Source organism: Etheostoma spectabile, chromosome 9 (assembly GCF_008692095.1).
Source record: "Etheostoma spectabile isolate EspeVRDwgs_2016 chromosome 9, UIUC_Espe_1.0, whole genome shotgun sequence".
NCBI classification, from domain to species: domain Eukaryota; kingdom Metazoa; phylum Chordata; class Actinopteri; order Perciformes; family Percidae; genus Etheostoma; species Etheostoma spectabile.
In genome coordinates, this window is record NC_045741.1 from 34,652,963 (window position 1) to 34,674,220 (window position 21,258).

Here is a 21,258-nt window from a genome sequence, read left to right on the forward strand (position 1 = left end):
CAGACAGTAGGGGTCCCTCCCTGCTTAAAATGTAGTATTCACACACACACACACACACACACACACACACACAGAAAAACGTAAACATTTGACTCTTAAATATTTAAATTTGAAGTGATTAAAACGCATGCACATGAAAGAAAATGTCATCTCAAATAAGGCCTGCAAGTCTGTGTATCTGTTATACTGTATGTTGCCCTCTGGTACAAGTTCACTAATAAGACAAGTCCGCACAGGGAAGCCAATTCCAGAGCTTGAGCTTCCTCCACTGTTCCAGTGGAAACTGTCAGTTCCTTGGCATAGCCTGCCTCCACCTATTACACTCTCAGTGCACTTAGCTAGCATGTCGTCAACATTCTAATGGTTTACAATGACAGTGTTTTACAGTACTTATTCAATCTAATCACCACAGGGTTATCATATTCTAGGCGTGTGCATGTGTGTGTGTTTGCTTGTGTGAGCATGCACTAGGTGTACGTGCATATAGATATATTGATATGTATGTGTGAGTGCATTCCTGTGGTGAGTGTGACGCGATCACTTTTGTACTACAGAGACCTTTGACTGAGAGTAGCTTTGTGAACTGCAGCTACCGGCTAGGAAACAAGTCAGTGCAGGCTGTGCCACATCACACTCTCACACACACACACACACACACACACACACACACACACACACACACCACACACACACACACACACCACACACACACACACACACACACACACACACACACACACACACACACACACACACACACTTCTGCAACTTGTGAATGACTGCAGTGCCTTTTGATGTTTTTGTTGCCAAATGTAACACAGCTACATCCTCCTTCCACATGCAGCCAAACATCCTAACAGGAATTCTCTGGCTGCCTTTTGTGGAAGTGGCGGCTGATCTAAGCTCATGGCAGAGCAACAATCAAGCCTGCAGTGTGAAACCTATCCACCTATTTATGACATCGATTGTAGACATGATGTGGTGGCAGGGGAATGTGCTGCCACACACCTCACCTACGTATCTTCTTGCCTCTACTACTTCTTTTCATCCCTTCTCTCTTTCTACCCTGCTCTTCCCCCCCTTTCTTCTTTCATCTTGTCTCCCATTCATCCCTCTTAGACTATCTTCCCCTCAATTCTTTTCTCTGTTATAGACTCCCGCACACCCTTTCATCTCTTTGTCACTCTTTTTCTTTCTGCCCTTGTTAACTAAATTTCATTTTCCACATTTAAAAACAAATAACTAAAAATGCTGTATGCAAAACGACATACAGTATGACATGCCTCTGCTGCTGGGTACAGATGGACTTAAGCAGGCAGATGGAGAGGAGGTTGGAGAGCAAGAGAGGTGAGATGAAAGGTAATGCAAAGCGGTGCTGAAGTTACCTGTGTGTACAGGCGCCGAGGGCTGCTCAGTTTCCTGGTTTGCTATTGGATGCCTGTCTTCCACCGTGGTCTCCACTGGATATACAAACACATACAAACACACACGTTAGATTTTTCACATTTATGTGGCTGCCTCGGAAACTAAAAAAACCTAGTAATGAATTAAACACAGTTTCAGTGTTGCATAATCTAAATACTGCCCAGAAGCATTATCCACCCCACTGAGCAACACTTCTTGGCAAAACAATGATGTACACTCAGTCTCAACAGAGGCCTGCGTTAAAATCTTTTCAAAAATAGCAGGGGCCAAACCATGACCAGAGGGACGGTGTGTGGAAACAAATTGTATCTTTTTCCTTTTCAAAACAGGAAAATGGTGGCATGAATCTCCCCCATGCAGTCATACACAAACAAACAAGGTCAGGGAGCTCTAAACAAAAATATGATTCATTTGATGAACTACAGCATGAACCACTTGGCACAAACAGAGGTCTTTTCCCACCGAAGTTTTGTCTATGCCTTTTCCCAATCTGCTCCACAACATGAAGGCTCCTTTGTTGTTGGGCTGTGCGTTGGAAAGGAATGTGACAAGGATTTCAAAGGGCTGGACAAAAGCACTCTGTCATTTGGAGAGAGCCCTGTAATACAGCAGAGAGCGAAACAGGGTGGGGGTGGGGGTGGGGGGGGATCAACAGGGAGCTCTCCTCAGAAAACTCATCCAGTAATCAGCTCAACACCTGAACAGCTGTTTCTACAGCTCAGATCATGGCACACACCGATGAGAATAGATGCACTCGCAAGTGCGTCTGAATAGACGCACATGCAGATGCGTGCACAATGGACATGAGTACTACCAAACAGACACATGCATGCATGCATGCATGCACGCCCGCGCACGCACGCACACACACAAACTTAATCAAAATATAATTTTCTATTATTTTTCCGCATCTAGTAACATTTTTGTTTCACTTCATTTACTCGGCCAGACGTGTTCATGTTAGCCAATTTCTTGTTTTGCCGTAACTAATCAGTAGCTGCTGTACTGGATGCTAGGAGCATTTAACATTTTCCGCGTTGATCAAATAAATCTGATATTTATATTTAAGACTTGTTTATGTACTTTACACAAATGTAGCTAAGAAGTTAGCTAACTATGTATGAAGATGACACACTTCTTAATCCTGCCAACTAAGTTCTGATTACTCAATTGTTTCTCCCATCGGCAAACCTGTTTAAATCATTGAACAGGTCTGAGATGTGGGTGGAGATTCAGAGGTCTTGAACCAGGTTATAGTAGTGCAAGCAGCAGCGTCAGTGATGGTGGAACCTGACTAGTAAGGTCAAAGTCCAGGTGAGGCCAGGTGATGTGGGATGCGAGAGTTCCTACCGTGAGGACACTGGGACAGCGGAACCTTCTTGATGCGTGTCCCGTTTCGACAGGCAAACACTTCCATCTGACACTGGTTCTGGTACAGCTGGCCGTCTGACCCACAAACTGGCTCCCCGTCGTAACCGCAGTCCCTGTAGCAAGTACAGCGTTCAAACTGCTCCTCCTCCAGACAGCCGAACACATTGTTGCACTGGTTCGCCTGCACAAAACCTGCAGACATAAAATGTGTTTTAAAGAGACTGACGTAAGTGCAGTGTCTGTGAATCATTAGGAGCGTATTATGAGTCTCACCGATCCACTGGTTGGTTGAACTTTCCACCTCATTGCAAGTCGGTCCATCACACAGCTCCCGTGCTAGCGGACTGCTCTCGCTAACGTTGTAGAACCGGGTGGCCTCAAAGGCTGTATGACAAGCACAGACCCACACCAGCACGTTCATACATCCACATGCACAAAAACAATGATGACGCTCCCCATAACTGGGTCTTAAAGGTCCCATGACACGGTTGTCTTGGGTTGCTTTTATATAGACCATAGTGGTCGTCTAATACCTTATCTGAAGTCTCTTTCCCAAAATTCAGCCTTGGTGCAGAATTACAGCCACTACAGCCAGTCCCACAATGAGCTTTCCTTAGTATGTGCCATTTCTGAGTCTGTAGCTTTTGAGGAGGAGAGAGGGGGGGGCAAGGTGGAGGCTGGGGGTGTGGCCTTGACCAACTCTCATGAGTGGGCCAAATTCTCTGGGTGGGCAAAGCAGAGAAAGGGGAGGTAACTTTGCCCCTTATGACCTCATAAGGAGCAAGATTCCAGATCGGCCCATTTGAGCTTTCATTTTCTCAAAGAAAGAGCAGGATATCCAGGCCTCGGTTTACACCTATCACCATTTCTAACCACTGGGGGAGCATAGGCAGGCTTGGCGAAACTCATTTTAATGTTAAAAAACCTCATAAAGTGACATTTTCATGCCATGGGACCTTTAAACTAAAAAAATAAAATCCAATTTTTACACAAAAAAGAAGCTACTTCATAAATCATGGTGAGTTAGACAGGTTACTTGCTCTATAACTCTTTAAAGAGCAGTACTTAAAATATTCATCAGAAGCACACCTGGTTCGTAGTAGTCATAGATCTTGACCGAAACAGGTGCTGTCTTGCCCACAATGTATTCCCGGACAGCTTGAAAGGCCACACATGTCATACACTGGCTGGGGATCTAAGAAGGGGTGACATAGAAGAAATATTTACAAAAAGTGCAAACGCAAATAAAAAAATGCATTATATATATATATATATATATATATATATATATATATATATATATATAATGCGTTTTTACAATACTCAAAGACAAATAAATCCACACACTTGAAATCCAAGCACATTAGTCAAACATTAAAAACAGTTCTAAAAAGACGAGTTTGAGTGACAATAATACAAAATATGCACTATAGAACACACCCACACACACACACCCACACAGACACACACACCCACACCCACACACAACCCTGTGCAAAGACTGGTGAGTAACCCTCTCCTCATCCACCATCTCCACACAGATAGTGTTCCCTGAAATGAGCCCTGATGGACACATCATGGACAAATAAGGACTGAACTCACCTCATCAAAGTAGAACAACACTTTTCTCCCATTCAGCTCATATCTCTTCAGACCCACGCGCTTGTCCATCAGAAGCTGTTGAGTAAGACACAAGAAAATCAGGCCACAAAAAACACAACTTAACTGGACTCAACTGGTTTAGTCCTACAATTTTGTAGGGTATGTGTGCATGTGTCTTTGTATGTCCTTGGTGAAGAACTATAGTAAAAACTTCTGTGATTCCACTCAGTAGTTTCTAGCATTGCCCTGTGGAAACCTAGTGATGTAAACCCTCTTAACATATAACATGCCAACATCTCCTTTAAGGCACCATGAATTCATAATAATCTATTAAAAATGAACCAAACATAGTATATCTCCCTTATAAAGTATTTCCATCGTGATAAAGTAAAAGCTATCGCTGATACGGATAATAGTACAAAAGCCACATAAATGGACAAAGAGCACATGGCTCGTAGTGAAGCCAGCTGGACATTTGATTCTAACAACTAGTGGTCATGGACATGGAAATGGGCATAAATAGCAGTCAGCACCACAGTGGGCTGGACAGCTCCGTCTCATGTTAACCAGTGTTAATTATTTACTGACTCAAACATATAACAAAAACCCTGGATTGACCAAAGTAGTGTTTGAAAGCCACAGAAGCAATCATCATGTTTTAAATGTTGCAAATAGGTGACAGGTCAGGTATTAACCTTATAAGGACTAGACTAAACGTAAGAGAATGAACTTACTGACTTTACGGAACTGAAGACGGTGAGAATCAGTGTGTTCAATAAGTCCAAGACAAGGCTAGCTTTTCTCTGGGGTCGCCTGATCAGTGCTTACAGAGATTCTGGTATTTTGCAAACCTTGTGTACAAAAGTATAATTGGGTCAGACGTGCATGTATGACCACATCTAGTAAATATGATGTTATGAATGAATAATGGGGAAGCTGTTTATGGCAAATTTGAGTATGTTGACCCAGCAGAGATTTTTCATTCTGTCAAAAGGTGGCAGCCCTTGGACAGCAGGGGTTTATGAGGTGCTCAGCCTGAGCTGGCGCCACCGACACACACACACACACACACACACACACACACAACACACCACACACCACACACACACACACACACACACAGACACACACACACACACAGACACCACACACACACACACACACACACACACACACACACACACACACACACACACACACACACTTTACAAAAGCATTGTTTGTCTATCTAGCAACTAAACATTGCCAATTAACTCCCATAGCACAAATGTTATATCCACATTGGGTTCTGGGTCGTTAAACAAAGCTCATTATATTGGGTGATAAGAGCTCATGGCTGCAGTAGCTCCAAGTCAGTCACCAGACTAATCATTCATGACTAGCTTCCATGAAAACAACTAGACATGACTGTAGAAGCCTAGCTGGCCACCATAAATTGAGGAATGTTAGTGGCAGTCGAGCAGGCAATAGTAAAACTCCAAGGGAGGTCAGCAGGGGTGTAAACTGAGCTTGTTAGCCACTACAACTCAGGTCAGTCTGAACTGACACACTCACAGGAGTATATGTGTGTGTTTAACATCTCCCCAGGTAGCTAGAGAGGTGGCTCTTTTAAAGGTGGAAACCTGCAGACTAAGGCCCTATAACTGTCTAATGAGGGACAGCCTTTTGATGGGTGCCTTGGGAACTGACCTGGATCCAGCCCTTAAAATGAATTATCGCTTTCTGTCGCTCAGTAGAACCATTCCTCAAATCACCCATCCATTCTACGTATGCTACATCTTTAATCTAGACCTCTGTTTATAACATATCTGTCTTTTCCCTCTGTTCTTTGTAAACTTTACTATATAGTATGTACCTCACAAGGCCCAAAGAGGTAGGTACTGTGTGTGTGTGTGTGTGTGTGTGTGTGTGTGTGTGCGTGTGTGTGTTTGGACTTGTGGCCCAAGAGAGGCCCGATGGCCTCTGACCTGAGACATTGTAACTCTACGGGGTCTGAGCCAGCTGGTCTTTCTCTTATCATACCTTAAAAAAAAACATAAAACAACCCTCAACTCAATGATCTTTCCCTTGCCTATGACACATATGAACACATGACGACACAGCACTTTAGAGGGGAGGGGCCATTTAAAGGAAGTCTTCAGGAGCTGTTCTGTCCAACTTCTTACAACAATGGAGATCAGGTATTCACTTCACAATTACTTCTTACTCCACCACACATCCAAAGTCTATGTGTGTTTGTTTATGCAACTACAGTCAGGGATGCATCCTGTGTGTGTGTGTGTGTGTGTGTGTGTGTGTGTGTGTGTGTGTGTGTGTGTGTGTGTGTGTGTGTGTGTGTGTGTGTGTGTGTGTACACACGTGAGCCTGGGGTTTGCAAAGGAGTCGGATGAATTCCATGACATACTGTTTCTTTTGTCAAATGGCCTCCAGATGTGGACACATCTGTCTCTCTTTCCACCTGTATTTCAGTTTGGGCACTTAACCTGACTACTTGCTCTGCCTGTCTAGCAATCTGTTAGCCACTATGACATTAGCCATTGGGTGTCCATGGGTCTCTGTATGTTTAAGTTGATGTGCAATCTCTAAACTTTTGGCAAAGTGTGCACACGTGTATTAACGTGATTACGTACCCTCTCTAGACTTTCGACATCTGCTTGGAAACCGGAAATCATAGGAACTTCTATGACAGCCATGTTGGACGATCCTGAATGGAGCCACCTGCATAGAGAGTCGGGATCAGGATGAAAATGGAGGGTAGAAGAAGAACTTGAGGCCAACTTATTTACTTCTATGTTGTGTGTGTGTGTATGTGTTACCTGGCACAGACTTCTAAGGAGATATGGAAGTCCATTTTGTCCTGGTGGGCAGCTGGGTCGTCATCATCGATAGGTGCCCGCCGCTTCCGATTAAGCTCAGAGCGGTTATCAGCACGACTCCGGGAGCGTGAGGAAGGATGACGGGAAGATGAGGAGGGGGGCTGCAGGTGTCGTTCCTGAAAAGGCTCTTTCAGGTCCACCTTGAGCTGGAAGGCGGGCTTGGATACTGGGTCAGGTAGGTTGTAAGACACATCAATCTACAGACACACAGAGAGCGGTAGGAGAGCAGTATTTAAAAAGAATATCCATTTTAATAAGACTTTAAATGCTCAGACAGAGCAGACTAACTGGATTGTAAGGAAAAAAGACGTCCAGGCTTTTTCCCCAGAGGTTGAAGGGTACTAACCTAGCTGATTTCCTGACTTTTCTTCACCACCACCAGCGGGTTTATCATTTTGGCTTTTAGTGAAATGTCTTAACAATGATTGACTGCCATGAAATTTGGTACAAATATTCATGGTGTCCAGAGGGGCCCTAAATATAGCCTTACATAGCCACTAGTATGACTGTAGATTCAGTCTTCTTAAGTTAATATTTCCCTTTGTGATTAGGGCATTAGGTCTTGAGCTAGCACACTCAATTCCCAACCATATTTTGGGTGCAGCTTTACTTTTTCACATGAGGATATGACCTATAACAAACAAATGCCTTGAGCAATCCGGATATAGAGACAAACTGTATGTCAAATCAGCTGATAATTTGTCATAATGTCTGCTTTCAAAACAGGTTTTCATTTGTTTGGCAAATGTTTGGTTTGAGGAAGCTATTTGTGAAACAAAAACATTTTTGTATTAAGTATCAAAATGAATACTTTTTGGCATCATCCAATGCAAACAAACTACTTAAGAGTTAAAATATTTAAGACCTCTGGCCCTGAAAAGACGTCGGCAGCACTTTAAAGCATAAACCACAAATCATATTCAGTGGACACAAGACATGCTTTCAGTAGAACACTATTTCAGCCTGAGGACAACTCACCGCTTTGACGCTCTTTTTATTTTAACAGAAGATTATTATTTCCAGAACTGTACACATTCTGAATAAACCATTCAGTCTGCAAAGCTACTAAGTACTAATCCAGAGGCACAAGACACATACTCATCATATACAGTATGTCTACAAACAAACACACAGGCGGGTCTCTTTGATTGCCCCGCTCTTGTATTTCATTAGAGCCCAGGTGCTGCTGGCCTGAGGGGCTGTCAGAGGGGTGTGTTGACGCACAGAGAGGTGTGGATGGAGAGAAAGTAGAGAAGGAGAGAGGTACAAAGAAAGAAAATGTGTGTGTATGCGCGTGTGTGGGTGTGTGAGAAACCTGCCGAGATTCAGACACTACACAGCAGAGCAAAACATACAGAGTCAAAGTAAGTCATATGTTAAATTCAGGTTTCCGAAAACAGTTTTGTAAACATCTTTTATCACTTGTGCTTTTCCATTTATGCCTTGTTTGGTTTTAAAGCAAACAGACCTTTAAGCATGGGCGATAAGAAGAAAGGACACAATATCATGCAGCAAAAAGAAGGACTAGAAGAACTTCTTTTTGAAAGAGGTTTTTCTTCATCTGTAACAAGGTAGGAAGTAAACAGCATCCTGTCCAGGGGACCACAGGAATACACAGTCCAAAACAACTGGCTAAACTCTAACAACAGGTTACTCCAATTTAAAAGGGAGGAATTTGGGAATTATGGAACGACTGACCCTTCTGTCCCGGCAGATTCTTGTTGCTCGATGAAGAAAGCATTGCATAAAAGTTCCCTTTTTGACAATGTTCAAGACTGCAAATGTGTACAGTACCTGCATGAGACAGCAGCCCTCTCCTTTAGCGCTGACAAAAAGGCCTGTGGGGATACTGGGAATCTGGGAAAGAGAGAGTGAGAGAGAGAGAGGGAGAGAGAAACAAAGAGTCAGAGGGGGCAGGGAGAGGTGAATGAGTCATTTATCATGTGAATGAATGCTGTGGGCCTGTGATCTGCCACTAGTGGTTCCCTGGCTACTAACCAGCAGGCCTTAATTGCCCCCAATTAAGCTGACACCACTAATCACAGCAGAGGAACATGCCCAGCAGAGAGAATGCACTGCACTTTCACCTGAAACACACACACACACACACACACACACACACACACACACACACACACAGACAGACACACACACACACACACACACACACACAGTGCCCAGGCCAAGGTGGTGAGCGCCCACGCTGTCAAGCAAGTAATGTGTGGGCAAACAAGCCAATGGAAAAACAGCTATAAAATCAACAGACCAACAAGGTGCTTCTGGGAAATCCAGTCCAGTTAAGCCTGGTTTGGTTTGGCAGTGTGAAAAGGTCCTGGCTAATAAACAGCCGGACATAGAAACAGAGATTAATGTTTAATGCCAGAGTGTGGGCTCTGGTGCATAGTTGCTCATCAATCACTATTATAAAGAGGGAAAGGTTTTTGCATTGCATTAAAGTGCTGGGGTTTCTCTTGAGGGAAACGCCACCTCTGAAGTGCTGACAATCATTAATGGAGTTTACGACTAATGTTGATAAAGTGCCGTCAACCTGGACAAACAATCTAAAGGCAGCAGCATAGCAAATTCATAGTCGGGCCTCATCTGCACACAAAAACACTGAGGAGCATGCCTGCCTTAAAGGAATCCTTTCTATTATTCACTGTTTCCATGGATGTGGTTACCTTGGCACTCTGAAGGAGTTTCTGGTTGTCCCTGTTGAGTTCAAAGGTCTCCTGGAAGTCGAGGTTGGTGGAGGCCAGTGAGATTGTGAGATTGACCCCTCCCACATAGGACAGGATGGCATACTCTGACAGAGCCTGCAGAGCTACACACGTGTCCTGCACAATGGGTTTAAAGACATCTACTTTACACTTGAGTTTTGGCATCAATAAATCTTATTTTATCTTTAGCTGCAATAGCTTATTGACATCGGTTTTACTGAAGACACACACAAAGACTGTGTTATTTCTGTTCCACTTCTTTGATTATTAATTCTATTTTCAAACTGCACGTAGAACAACTGTTTAATTTTATTAGATCATAGGGTGATGCTGCGACAAGTGGCTGAACAGAAAGACAATAGAAGCCAGAGTAGCAGGGCTACCTGTGTGGAGGAGAAGCCACCCAAGGCATTCCTCTGCTGGGAGAGCCATTTGACCACAGGCAGGGCTGAAGCCACATCCCCAAGGAGGGTGTAAGTCAGAAGACCGTAGGCTGTCATCTCCACCTCTGCTGACACCACTGGGAACAAACGAGAATTAGACTCTTATTTGAGGAATCAGACAATGTCAGAGCCATGTGGTTGGTCAATAGGATACAGGAAGCAGGCACAGCTAATGTAATTCACAGTCCTGCCCTGTCTCCTACTATATTTCCAATAGGTAGCTAATATTGAATTAAATATAGTTCTACAAGTATACCTGATTGAGAAAGGCCATCGCTGAAACCCATGAAAGTGTCCTCATCTGTCATAGTGCTGCCAGTCAGACTCCAGTGGGTGAGTCCGTCTACAAAGACAAACAAAGTGAGAGCGCAGGGATGGCATCCTGTATCATATGACTCACTGTATCAATATCCTTATTGTCTGAATCTTTCAGTAACTATGCAGCCTGTGTCTTTATTGTATGTGGGGAATACAAATTATTTTGATAAAGAAAGAACATTTTTGTGTTCCGCTAAACCCTGTCGAATCTGCCAAAACGTGCAGAAAGTTCTAATCAAGAGGAAGAAAGGGAAATGGCTGAAGGAAACCAACAGTGTGATAAGAAACAGAGGGGGTAGGGTGGAGTGGAGTAAACTTCTGCTCAACCGCTTCTTTTTACAGTCGTTTCTTCCACTCAAACTGCAGCAGCCTCATTTCAGGAGGCTTTGACTGTAAACATGCAATAGTTTAGTGCTGTTGTAAAGAGATACATATCTCTACATTTCAATCTATTCTCACTGTGCTTTTTTATTATGGTACATTAGTCTTATTGTAACAGAACACTTTCATTCAACATGTGCTGTGCTGGTTGCTAAGCTCTGTTGCTGGCTGTGTTTCTCACAGTGATGAGTGTGGCAGTACCTTGTGTGATGGCCATGTGGTTGAGGCGGCGCAGGGCCAGCGGGGCGTAAGCGCTGCGTAGCAAAGCCAAGGCATAAGCAGACAGGGCCGTGGTGTATGGGTCATCTGCAGAATAGGTGTTGCTCTCGAGGAAATCCTTGGCTTTAGTGACTGCCACCTTCTCTTCCTGGGCCAGACAAGACAAACACAAATGAACATGACTAACCAGTGGCATATTTGCAAGCAAATCTTTTCTCCAACTGGTGATAACCTGCTGTTGAAAGCTGAAAATGTGTCAGTCAAAATGTTGTACTTGAAGTATTGTTCAGAAATAGGGGTACTTATACTTAAGATACAGTTTGCTTTATTATGGAGATTCCAAAATACATAAATACATAATAACCGCATAGGTTTCTTAATTTAATTATTCATTTTGAGTGTGGTGTAATGTGAGACACGAGTGAAATACAAGCGTGACTCCCAGCTGATAAAACAGGACATTGTGAATAGAGGTTTTGTGTCTCCAAAAGACATTTCACTAATCAAAAAATGTATCAACATATTTTGTTCTATTTGTGAAGTTGTAAAGGGCAACATGATATGAGGAAAACGTGCAGTACCGTTGTTGAATATTGCAATAACAATACTTGCTTGATAAATGAACGGATATTAAAGTGTATTCAGTTCTGCATTCCTGTTGCATTTAATATTTTGCTAAAATTCAACAAATTGCTTGTTGAATTTAAAACAAATGAAAGGAAATCATTCTTTTATTAAACAAATTGAACAAAAAATCTCGGAGTGTCTTTCGCAGTCTTTTGCGATGTGTTATTTGTGGCAGTTATCAGAAAAACGATATATTGTGTAGCCCTAGAACACGCACGCGCACACAGAGAGAGAGAGAGAGAGAGAGAGAGAGAGAGAGAGAGAGAGAGAGAGAGAGAGAGAGAGAGAGATTGGAGGCTGCCCTGTCCAAACTCACAACCGCCTCCTCTACTCAGTTGCAGTTATTGATTTTAGCCATTAAAAAGTTGAGAGTTGACTTTCATCTCATGCAGATCCCTCCCCTCTCATCCCTGAGATGATAGGCCTCCAGAGCCACTCACTGTAATTGCAGCAGTCATCTTTTAATTAAGTGAAATTGGAAGGGGGGTTGAAGGTTCTGCTTTGATGTGTTTTTATCAGTTGTAAAAGGACAGACTCTCGGAAAAGGCCCTTTGGGATATATAGCAGAGGGAATGGGGGAGAGACAGATGGATTGAGGGAAGCCAGGGAGCGGAAATGCTAAATAAAGAGTCAACTATGTGGACAAATGGAGAGCAAAGGCAAAAACGATCAGAGCTTTAGAGGACTTAGTATTACCAGAGTACACAAAACATGCTGAGGAGGATTTCAACAGAATTGCATGCAACACTTCCTTTTGATGAGTGATTGTTCATTTTAAAGGAAGGCCTGAGGGCTGAAATGTCATCTAAATTAAATAGAGAAATGCATATGGAGCTAGAGTGTGCAACACTTTTTTTCTTACTTTCAAGTATAGTTCCAGTGATCAGCACCTTACTACACCCCTTGGTGTGCGGTACTTTTCTATATGTTATGTAACGCTTCTTTTCCCCATGTCTTTTAATGATTGAACAGCACACATGCTGCCAATGTTAGAGGACCATAAATGAGAGAGTCAAGAAAAATCACGCCAAACAAGGGGAAAAGGAGACAGGGAGGAATGCAATTAGTTGTCTTTCACAGAACTTAATTGTCTCTGCACGTCAGCATGAATCTTTTGATGTAGTCCAAAACGTGATTGGATATTAGATTAGCAGCACTGGGGCATAACAAATATGAGAAGGCTGACTGCCAGAACATCCATCTTCACAAATTTAAGGAATGCAGCGATTCGTCCACACAAGACCTGTACTTCACAGTGGACTGATAGGATGGGCTACAAGACTGAGGGGTTAAAGTGGGACTGATTAAAATACTTGCTCCTTTTAACCTGCTGACATCATAAATTTTTTTCACAACATTTTTTCACCACTGCATTGCTGTAGGTGACAGATCCGGCAAAGTGGACTTTTTTACTGGGCTTTTTAAAGTACCGTCACATTAAACACTGTTTGGAGTGGCACAGACTGCAGTTAAAATGCTATCTTGCTGGGCTGCTTACCTCTATGGTTATCCCTGTCTCCAAGAGAGCTGCTACCACATAAGCTGTAAGTGAGATCTTCCCATGGATCCCTCCCTGTGGACAAAATCACCCATTAGTAAAACTCACAGAAGAATAAAGAATATTTCATCCAATAATTCATTCCATTAAACCGTGTACATTCTGGTGCAGCTATGGGGTTGGCACTAAGTTTGAAAATGCCCCATGCTGTTCCTGCTTTTAACACCACCCCCACCCCCAGCCAGACACAAACCTACCTGCAGGTCTTTGTTGAGGATGCGTCCCATAGCGGGGAAGGAGCCATCATCCCGCTGATGTTTGATGAGCCAGGACTTAGCTGCACGAAGCTCCTCGGGGTCAATAAAGATAAAACCCCGAGACTGAGCAAAGGACTTCAGCACAAATGCTGTCAACCTAGGGGAAGAAGAGATGGAGGTGGAGGGGTGAGAAGGAAAGAGATGGGTGGAAAAAAACTATCAATCCCTTTTTCAACAGTGATGATTTTTCCAACTAGTCACACTCTTTCAATCTGTCAACAGGGGAGGAGGGGGGCTGATAAAGAAAACTGTAGATGGAGGGATGTTTTTGTTAAAGATAGACGGAAAAAAGGACTTTTACTGTACGTAAAGACAGACCGGTGGTAATGTAAAAAAGAAAGGAAGCAAGGAGGGTGGCAGGTGGGTGCGGCGCAGTTTGATCACCACTACAGGATGCAGCAGCTGCTTTCTTGAGAATGTGAAATCAAGTATCTTTCTGCATGTATGTTGAAATTTCCCCAAAAGCATTCCGCAACTTATACAAACACGGATCACAGGGACGAAGGTTGTGTATCTGGCTGGCCTGATACCAACTGGAAGTTTATGAGCCGTGGTTTTAGTGGGCCACGGTGGAGAAGGACCAGGGGGAACCACAGAGAAAGGCCGAGGTCAGCCCTGGGGGACACGGCTGAGATAATAAACACACAATCATCCAATAACAACAGACCTCCCGGTAGTGGACGAAAGCTGCAGTCTTTGGCCAACAACTCCTCGGTGACAGCAAGACATTCCATTACAACACCCTTGACCACAACTGACTTATAGGATGAGGCAAGCTGCTTGCCGTAAAAAGAAAGAAAAACAAGATGAAAATGAACAAACAAACAGGTCATGCTCTTGTTTCTGGTATTGGTAAGTGAGAGCCGAATCCAAGAAAGCGCACCAGGGGAGAGAGGTAGGAAAAAAAACAACTTTGCTCTCATAAAGCACAACACTAAATCTTCCCTGGCTGGAACGTGGATGTTATTCCTCCCTGGAGACAAAACTAGGGATGAAGCCGCAAGCCTGTTGGAATTTTTATAATGTTAAGTAATATTGTGTCACTGGCTTTAAATGTCGGGCCCCAGGGAAAGGTACTGGAGAGTGTAAATATGATTTAGTTTGTGGAAGGGAGGAAGCACTAAACATGCTCACTTCCACCACTCGGCCCTTGGCTGGGGTCACCCTCTCCCAATTTCTCTTCCTTATTCTTTCTCCTGTTTTTCAACTTTTAAATTCCCTCTCTGAGCTACCCTCATCCAGCTCCATACTTCAAAGGGTGGAGCAGAAGGTCAAGAGGAGACAATAAATGGGTGTGCTCCATGAAAATGCAGAGGTCGACAAGCTTAAAGGGGTATGTTATGAGTTGGACTTGGAAGAATGTTCCGCACTCCTGTTTAGGGGTTTTGCCATCAACTATTGAGACATTGCTGGTGCGTTGTTTTGGAAAGTATTTAGAGGTCTATTAATTTAACTGGATTACCCCATTAGGGACTCAGGTTAGGGATAGCTGCCTTGAGGCCATAGGTGCTACTGCTGCTACAATTGCAACCAAACTGGGAAATGAAATCAAGACACTAGTAAAATGTTTAGTGAATGTCTGCCTGTGGCTGATTCAATCTCACCATTATTTTTGTCTCTAAGGATTACTTTTGCTGTCTGTGGATACTAGCTTTGCTTGCCTACATTACTTAATATTTGGTGACCATACATATAGACTATACATGGCTTTATTTTTCTTAGAAAAACACAGCTGTACAATGACTTTGTAGCCCAGCTATAACTAAAGAAATTAAGAAACACTGGCATGCCAGTTAGGCACAAGACAGGAAATAGATTACATCTGTATATATATAAATATATAGGTAGGGTTAATACTGCTGCTGATATCAGTTCTTTCAATCTCTGGTATTCAGCCCCACAACATCATGAACGCTGTCAGCTCAGTCTTTGGGCAGACACAAATGCCATGCCAGCCTCAACATGTAGAGCCAAGGACTGAGGCTGTCAAAGAAAAGGAAAAAAAGAACTGCCCCACTCTTCAAAATAATTACATAAGGAGAGAGCACACTTGTCAAAACTTTGGTTAAAAGCCTTTTTTTGTTTAGCTGCAACTTCATCTATATTAGTTAAAATAGAAGAACAAAATGGAAACTTATGGGCATGCTTTCTTAGAAATTTTAATTTTTCACTAGGTTTGTGAGAATGTTGAGGATGAGGCTTTACATTGAGAATGGGGGCTGGGATGTTGTATCTATTGTGATAGTGGTAGAAGATGGAAACAAACATTTTATACCTCAAGATTAAGGTTAAAATGAAGGTTCATTTTAAAGGGCTACAGCTGGGGTCAGTGGTTAGGGAATTAATCTAGTTAATCTAGTCAAAGTATGGCAATAAAAAACCCCATCCAACGAAAATCTGTTGGTCTACATTTCTGTATTTGCAAAACAGCAGGTTGTTCTCTTTCAGCTCACAATGAAAAGGAGCCAGGGGGTTAAAACATACACTATCAGCCCCATCATTCCTTGCCAGTGTCTCCCTGCTTCTGCTACATGAAGTCAGCAAACTTTCAGCCCACTCTGTGCAGTGTTAACAGCCTTGGCATCAGAGATAGCCAGTGCTGCACACTACACTATTACTACCAGCCTGTGTCATTATGTTCAATCTTTTCATTAGATCCTGTCAATTTCCCCTCCGATACATTTTTTACAAGCTGGAATACATTAACACTGCATTACGAGTGCTTTTAAGCAGGCAGTAAATGGACTGCTCTACTCATGAACTCTGGAACTAGCACAAAAGCTGGGCTTGTTTTGGATGCAAACAGGTTGTTGATGGATTCATAAAGTGCCTGATGCAGGTTTACTGAAGGTTCACCATCTAAATTGTGTCCACCACAACCCACACTTGTAGCCCTCGACGCCAAGGAAAACTCCAAACCACAGCTTGTTACATCCTCATATCCTCTCACCCTCTCACAGTCATCACAGGAAGAGTTCAAGGTTTCCATAGCAGTGTATGCAATGTTACCAATTACACCCCAGTAGTGAGTTATTAAGAGGCATGCGCTGCTTCTATTTCCTTGGTCATGTCAAAAAAGGTAGAGAGCCATTTGGTGAAGTGGCCCCAGACAACTCATAACGATGTCTCCAATAGTGGCATTAAGAGCTCGTCTGCGGGGCCAAAGCAGCATGGGTCCACTTAGTGCCACGGATATGAACCCTGATTAACTGCAAATAAATCTTGACAGCTTTGCCTACCTCAGGGATCCAATTATGCAGTTTGTTTATGATTCTCTGTCGTTTATGTAACCTGCTGTTTCACAGCGCTAGCTCTATTAAACATCATAATACCCACCTTAGCTCATAAATCAACCAGAGGTATGCACATTGTGCGTGGGCCTCAAAATGCAAGCAGTGGAGCTTCCCATTAAGAGCATTGATTTCAGTTTTATGAATATCATGAGATGGTTCTACCTGCCTGCCCGCCTCCAGGGAGCGTAAAGCTGAAATAAACACTCAGAGGAAAAACTAACCAGTGATTTAAATATATCAACAGGAATAGATTAATTTGAGCACAGCGTACCGAGATGCTGATAAAAACTTAATTGCTTTGCCCAGCAACCTATGTCCCAGTTAAAGTTGAAAAATGTGGCTACAGCTAAGAATAGTTTGGCTGGTATGAGCTGAGTAAATTTCAACAGCTACACCTACAAAGACTTACCACATGCTGCCAGAGGAATCCCTTTCTCCAAAGGCACTGTAGGATCCACCCTGACGTTTGTAGGTCAGTTGTCTCTGGTAGCCTGAATAACAATAAGAATGGGAGAAGGCTTTAAGCAAGGGTAGTTCCTCAAAATTACAGACAATTTACCAAACCTGTTTACATATTCTTTCAGGCTACGCAGAGCCAATCAGCCATTCAACTCCAACTGAACAGTTTCTTTATCAATCACTGAAGATGCTTTGGAAAAAAAGGATCGTACTGCTAAGTATTTTATAGGATTCAATACCAGCCAACACCCTGCCTATCTTTAAAAAGGTTAAATAGCGGGTCTGCTTTCATCATGTCATCTTTGAAGTTCAGGCAGGAAATGGGAAGCAAAGAGGTACGGCTGAAGTCTGGGCTGTATTTTACAGGTGGTGCAAAGCACAACTTCAGCATTATCCTGACCTTGAAATGGTCTTTGACCATTCATTTGTTATTTTTATGCAGTGCCCAAAAAAATCCAACAACATTTGATTAATAAGTAAATTATAGTACGTTTGTTCTTATACAATCCAGCAGTTGAATTTAATGCAAAACACACAGATCCTAAGGCTCCTTAACAATTCCTCCAAGTCACAACTTGTCTACATCCATCTGCAGGATGGCCAGTCTCTGATATAGCATGCTAGAAAAGATCTAGAGAGCGTTACTAAAGGTGAGTGAGTCTTTGTGTGAAGAAAACAGAGGAGGTGGAGAAAAGATTGGTCCGGGTAACTCAACATCCAGCCTCATGTTCCGATCCATGATCCAAAGTATTTCAGTGCCAGCCAGGTCAGGGTTCTTCTGTCCAGAAAATCCACAGCTCCATAAACAACATCTATTATCCAAGGTAAATTTCGCTCCAATAGTTTCCAGAAAACCCAACAACAGTATTCAACTTTCCAACAATGGAATTGGAAAACATTCCTTCCGCTCAGCATTTGGTCACTTTGGACAAAATCGGGCCAGAAGGGATTTGACTTGTTGACATTCACGGCAAACTCTGAGAGCTTAAGTGACGCTTTTGTTTCCTCTGCTTAAACAGCTGCTAGCTATTGGAGGTAGGTCAGCAGGATTTGGGAATTGCAGCACTTCTTTGGGTACACATGTCAGTGGCCCAGAAAGGAGGATTATGTAGTACCAAAGACAATCCTTCATCTCAGACTAAATTTATACATGGCTGGCTATTTTCATAAATGGACATTTCAACCTCTCCATTTTGAAAAATAACATTGTGCACACCTGTCAGTTGTCAGAAAAGTGATTGTTTACACATTTACATATGCCGTGAACAGCATGCCAAACCTGTAGGTGGCAGTGTAACGAGAAGCTCAAGGCCACGTTAGCCAATCGGAATCCTGAAAATAGCCAAATTAAAATGTAAACATAGCTGGCACTTTTGGCGTAGGTGCAAGTTCTGGCGCAAACTGTGACGTTGGCTGCCTAAACCTCCGTTTGTCTCAGTTTATAAGCAAACATGCAACCGAAGTTTTCAAAAATCTCTACTCTGGCCGAAGTTTTTAGAAAAAAAACGTTTTCAGAGGCGAATTCTCCGTTTGCATGTAAACGAAGGGCAAAAACAAAGAGAAATATCAACGTTTTTCAAAATAACCATAAAACAGGTTATCAGTGTCAAAAATTGGATCACTGATTTAGGTTATTCAAAAGTAGTAGTACAAGATAACAAGTTTTTATGAAGTAAGAGCTCCTGGTATTCCGGAGACTCCGCATGTAATTCATATCTTTACATTTTAAACAGTTTGCTGGACATCTTGTCCAAACCAAATTACAGAGAGTATATGAGACAGATCAAAATGACAAGAAATCATTATTAAAGTGTACAAAACTAAAAATTTCCCTGACACAAACATGTAAAATGTCTTATGATAAGAGGTTAAGAGAGCAAAAGAGAGGTTTTTTTTAAGCTTAGCTAAAAGCTCATCTTTGAGCCTGGTCTAAGGGTAGCCTGGCTTTCACCAGACCAAGCCAAGCTCAATAGATTTGAGGTTGAGCTTTGGTCTTGGGAGTCTGCTCTGTATTTTCTCTGCACAAGAGGCATGACCAACAGGCATAGTTCAAATGACTCTGTACGCAATTGGATATTCCTTCAACCAATCAGACCAAAGTTTCGGGTAACATAGAAGCGACAGCGGCATCAACAAGTGACTGCACTTTGGTGGCGTTTGGTTGCCGCTATGTTGAATGTAAAGCTGCTTGGTCGCATCTCTATCGTCATGGTGTTATACCCACCAATAGCGCGCCAGGTAGATGAGTCAGTTGGTGATTGGTTCCCGCAAAATTGTGAACTGAAGCAGGAGAATTAAACGTGCAGGTTTCCAGACCGAGCTGCAGGGCGAAATCAAATCGCTGGCAGAGTGGGCGGGGTTTACCCAGTCTAGAGTAAGGGTGCAACATGTCATGAAAACCAGGATATGAATGGGTTGCAGTTTCTTTACCTTGCAACAGGTAGTCAGTTGCTTCCTTCTCAACCTCAGGGCTGAGCTGTCTGGTCTTCTGCAGATACTTGAGAACAAAGACGTTGGGGGCAAAGTGGATCATGTTCTGCTCCCCACATCCAAAGGGCAGCCGCAACAACTTGTCCAGGTTATTAAGAGTTGGCCCCATCACATCCCCTGATACAGGTACACACATATAACACGGGTAAGCTTTACGGGCCTAAGCTAAGGCTTTAAGGATGTAGCATAATGCAAGTAATACATAAGTAAATGTTTCTTAGACACAATATTATGTATATGCATGCACACATAAAAAAAAGTTTACCAATCATAAATGCCGTGGCCCTCTCAGATCCAGGTACCATGTTGTGAGGGACCCCCAGAGTGAAGGCCTCATTGTGGTTCTCATCAGAATCTTCCTTCCTCCAGATCTTAAACTCCCCAACTGAGCCCCAGCCTGTTGAGAAGCCTATGTGACGGACCTGGATGGACAAACAAAGGATTTTTTAAATGATCTGGAAAGATACATTTCTGCAACTCGTACATAAATGCCATGAAAGAGTCAAACCTGTCCAGGGAATTGGCCTGCCCACTGGAGGATCACTGATTCATTGGATGGATGTAAACCATGGCCCACCTGGAGAGAATAATGCAGACCGGCTGAAGGCAAACACTTTAAATAGAATAGTTCACAAATAGATAGTAAACAAGAAAACATGGAAAATTAGTGAATCTACTTCAAAAAGCAACTGGGGCTTTTTTGGACTCCCTCATACCGAGCACTAATAATGTCCTTCTGACAAGTGTTGCCAGTGTGATTCACTCACCTCCCACACACAAACATACAAACAGACCCATGTACAGCCCATTTCCTCCCTGGTACTAGAGTTTCATTGCATAATCACATTAAACTAAAGAGCATGCAAGACTGAGCCCCATAGCTTGTTCAACCCAAAACGCCCTTGTTCCCAAGACAACAAATTAAACCTATTGGGCTGTAATACGCAGGATGTTATCTGCTGCCATTGGTGAATGGTGCAACTGATGCTGGGACTGCGTAGCAGTGAGCCAGCTAGAGAATGCCATGCGAGTACCAATCCATGGATCACTGAGTGTCCTCAGTGACATCATCCCGTTAAGTGTGGTCTTATAGGAAGGGATGCCAGTAGAAGTGGCGCCAGTCCTCCTAACACACAAACCCCATGGCCTGCTGAGTCTTTTTCACTCTCTTCTCTTTGTGTCAGAGCATTGCTTTATATCTGAACACAAATCTATTACA

General features: G+C 42.9%; 1 protein-coding gene across 2 annotated transcripts in view; it reads right to left on the minus strand.

The window, feature by feature from the left end:
- The window catches only part of cpamd8 (C3 and PZP like alpha-2-macroglobulin domain containing 8), a 42,157-nt gene that overhangs the window by 2,550 nt on the left and 18,349 nt on the right, over positions 1-21,258 (minus strand). For both annotated transcript variants that reach the window (XM_032527016.1, XM_032527015.1), the window contains 18 exons: positions 20,548-20,616; positions 20,305-20,461; positions 19,980-20,156; positions 17,500-17,581; positions 13,738-13,894; positions 13,481-13,555; positions 11,338-11,503; positions 10,694-10,780; positions 10,378-10,514; positions 9,956-10,111; positions 9,069-9,131; positions 7,215-7,471; positions 7,029-7,116; positions 4,399-4,473; positions 3,886-3,991; positions 3,070-3,180; positions 2,776-2,988; positions 1,386-1,460 (listed from right to left, as the gene is read on the minus strand). In XM_032527016.1, coding sequence (XP_032382907.1) covers positions 1,386-1,460; positions 2,776-2,988; positions 3,070-3,180; positions 3,886-3,991; positions 4,399-4,473; positions 7,029-7,116; positions 7,215-7,471; positions 9,069-9,131; positions 9,956-10,111; positions 10,378-10,514; positions 10,694-10,780; positions 11,338-11,503; positions 13,481-13,555; positions 13,738-13,894; positions 17,500-17,581; positions 19,980-20,156; positions 20,305-20,461; positions 20,548-20,616 — 2,251 coding nt within the window. The remainder of the gene's footprint in view (positions 1-1,385; positions 1,461-2,775; positions 2,989-3,069; positions 3,181-3,885; positions 3,992-4,398; positions 4,474-7,028; positions 7,117-7,214; positions 7,472-9,068; positions 9,132-9,955; positions 10,112-10,377; positions 10,515-10,693; positions 10,781-11,337; positions 11,504-13,480; positions 13,556-13,737; positions 13,895-17,499; positions 17,582-19,979; positions 20,157-20,304; positions 20,462-20,547; positions 20,617-21,258) is intronic.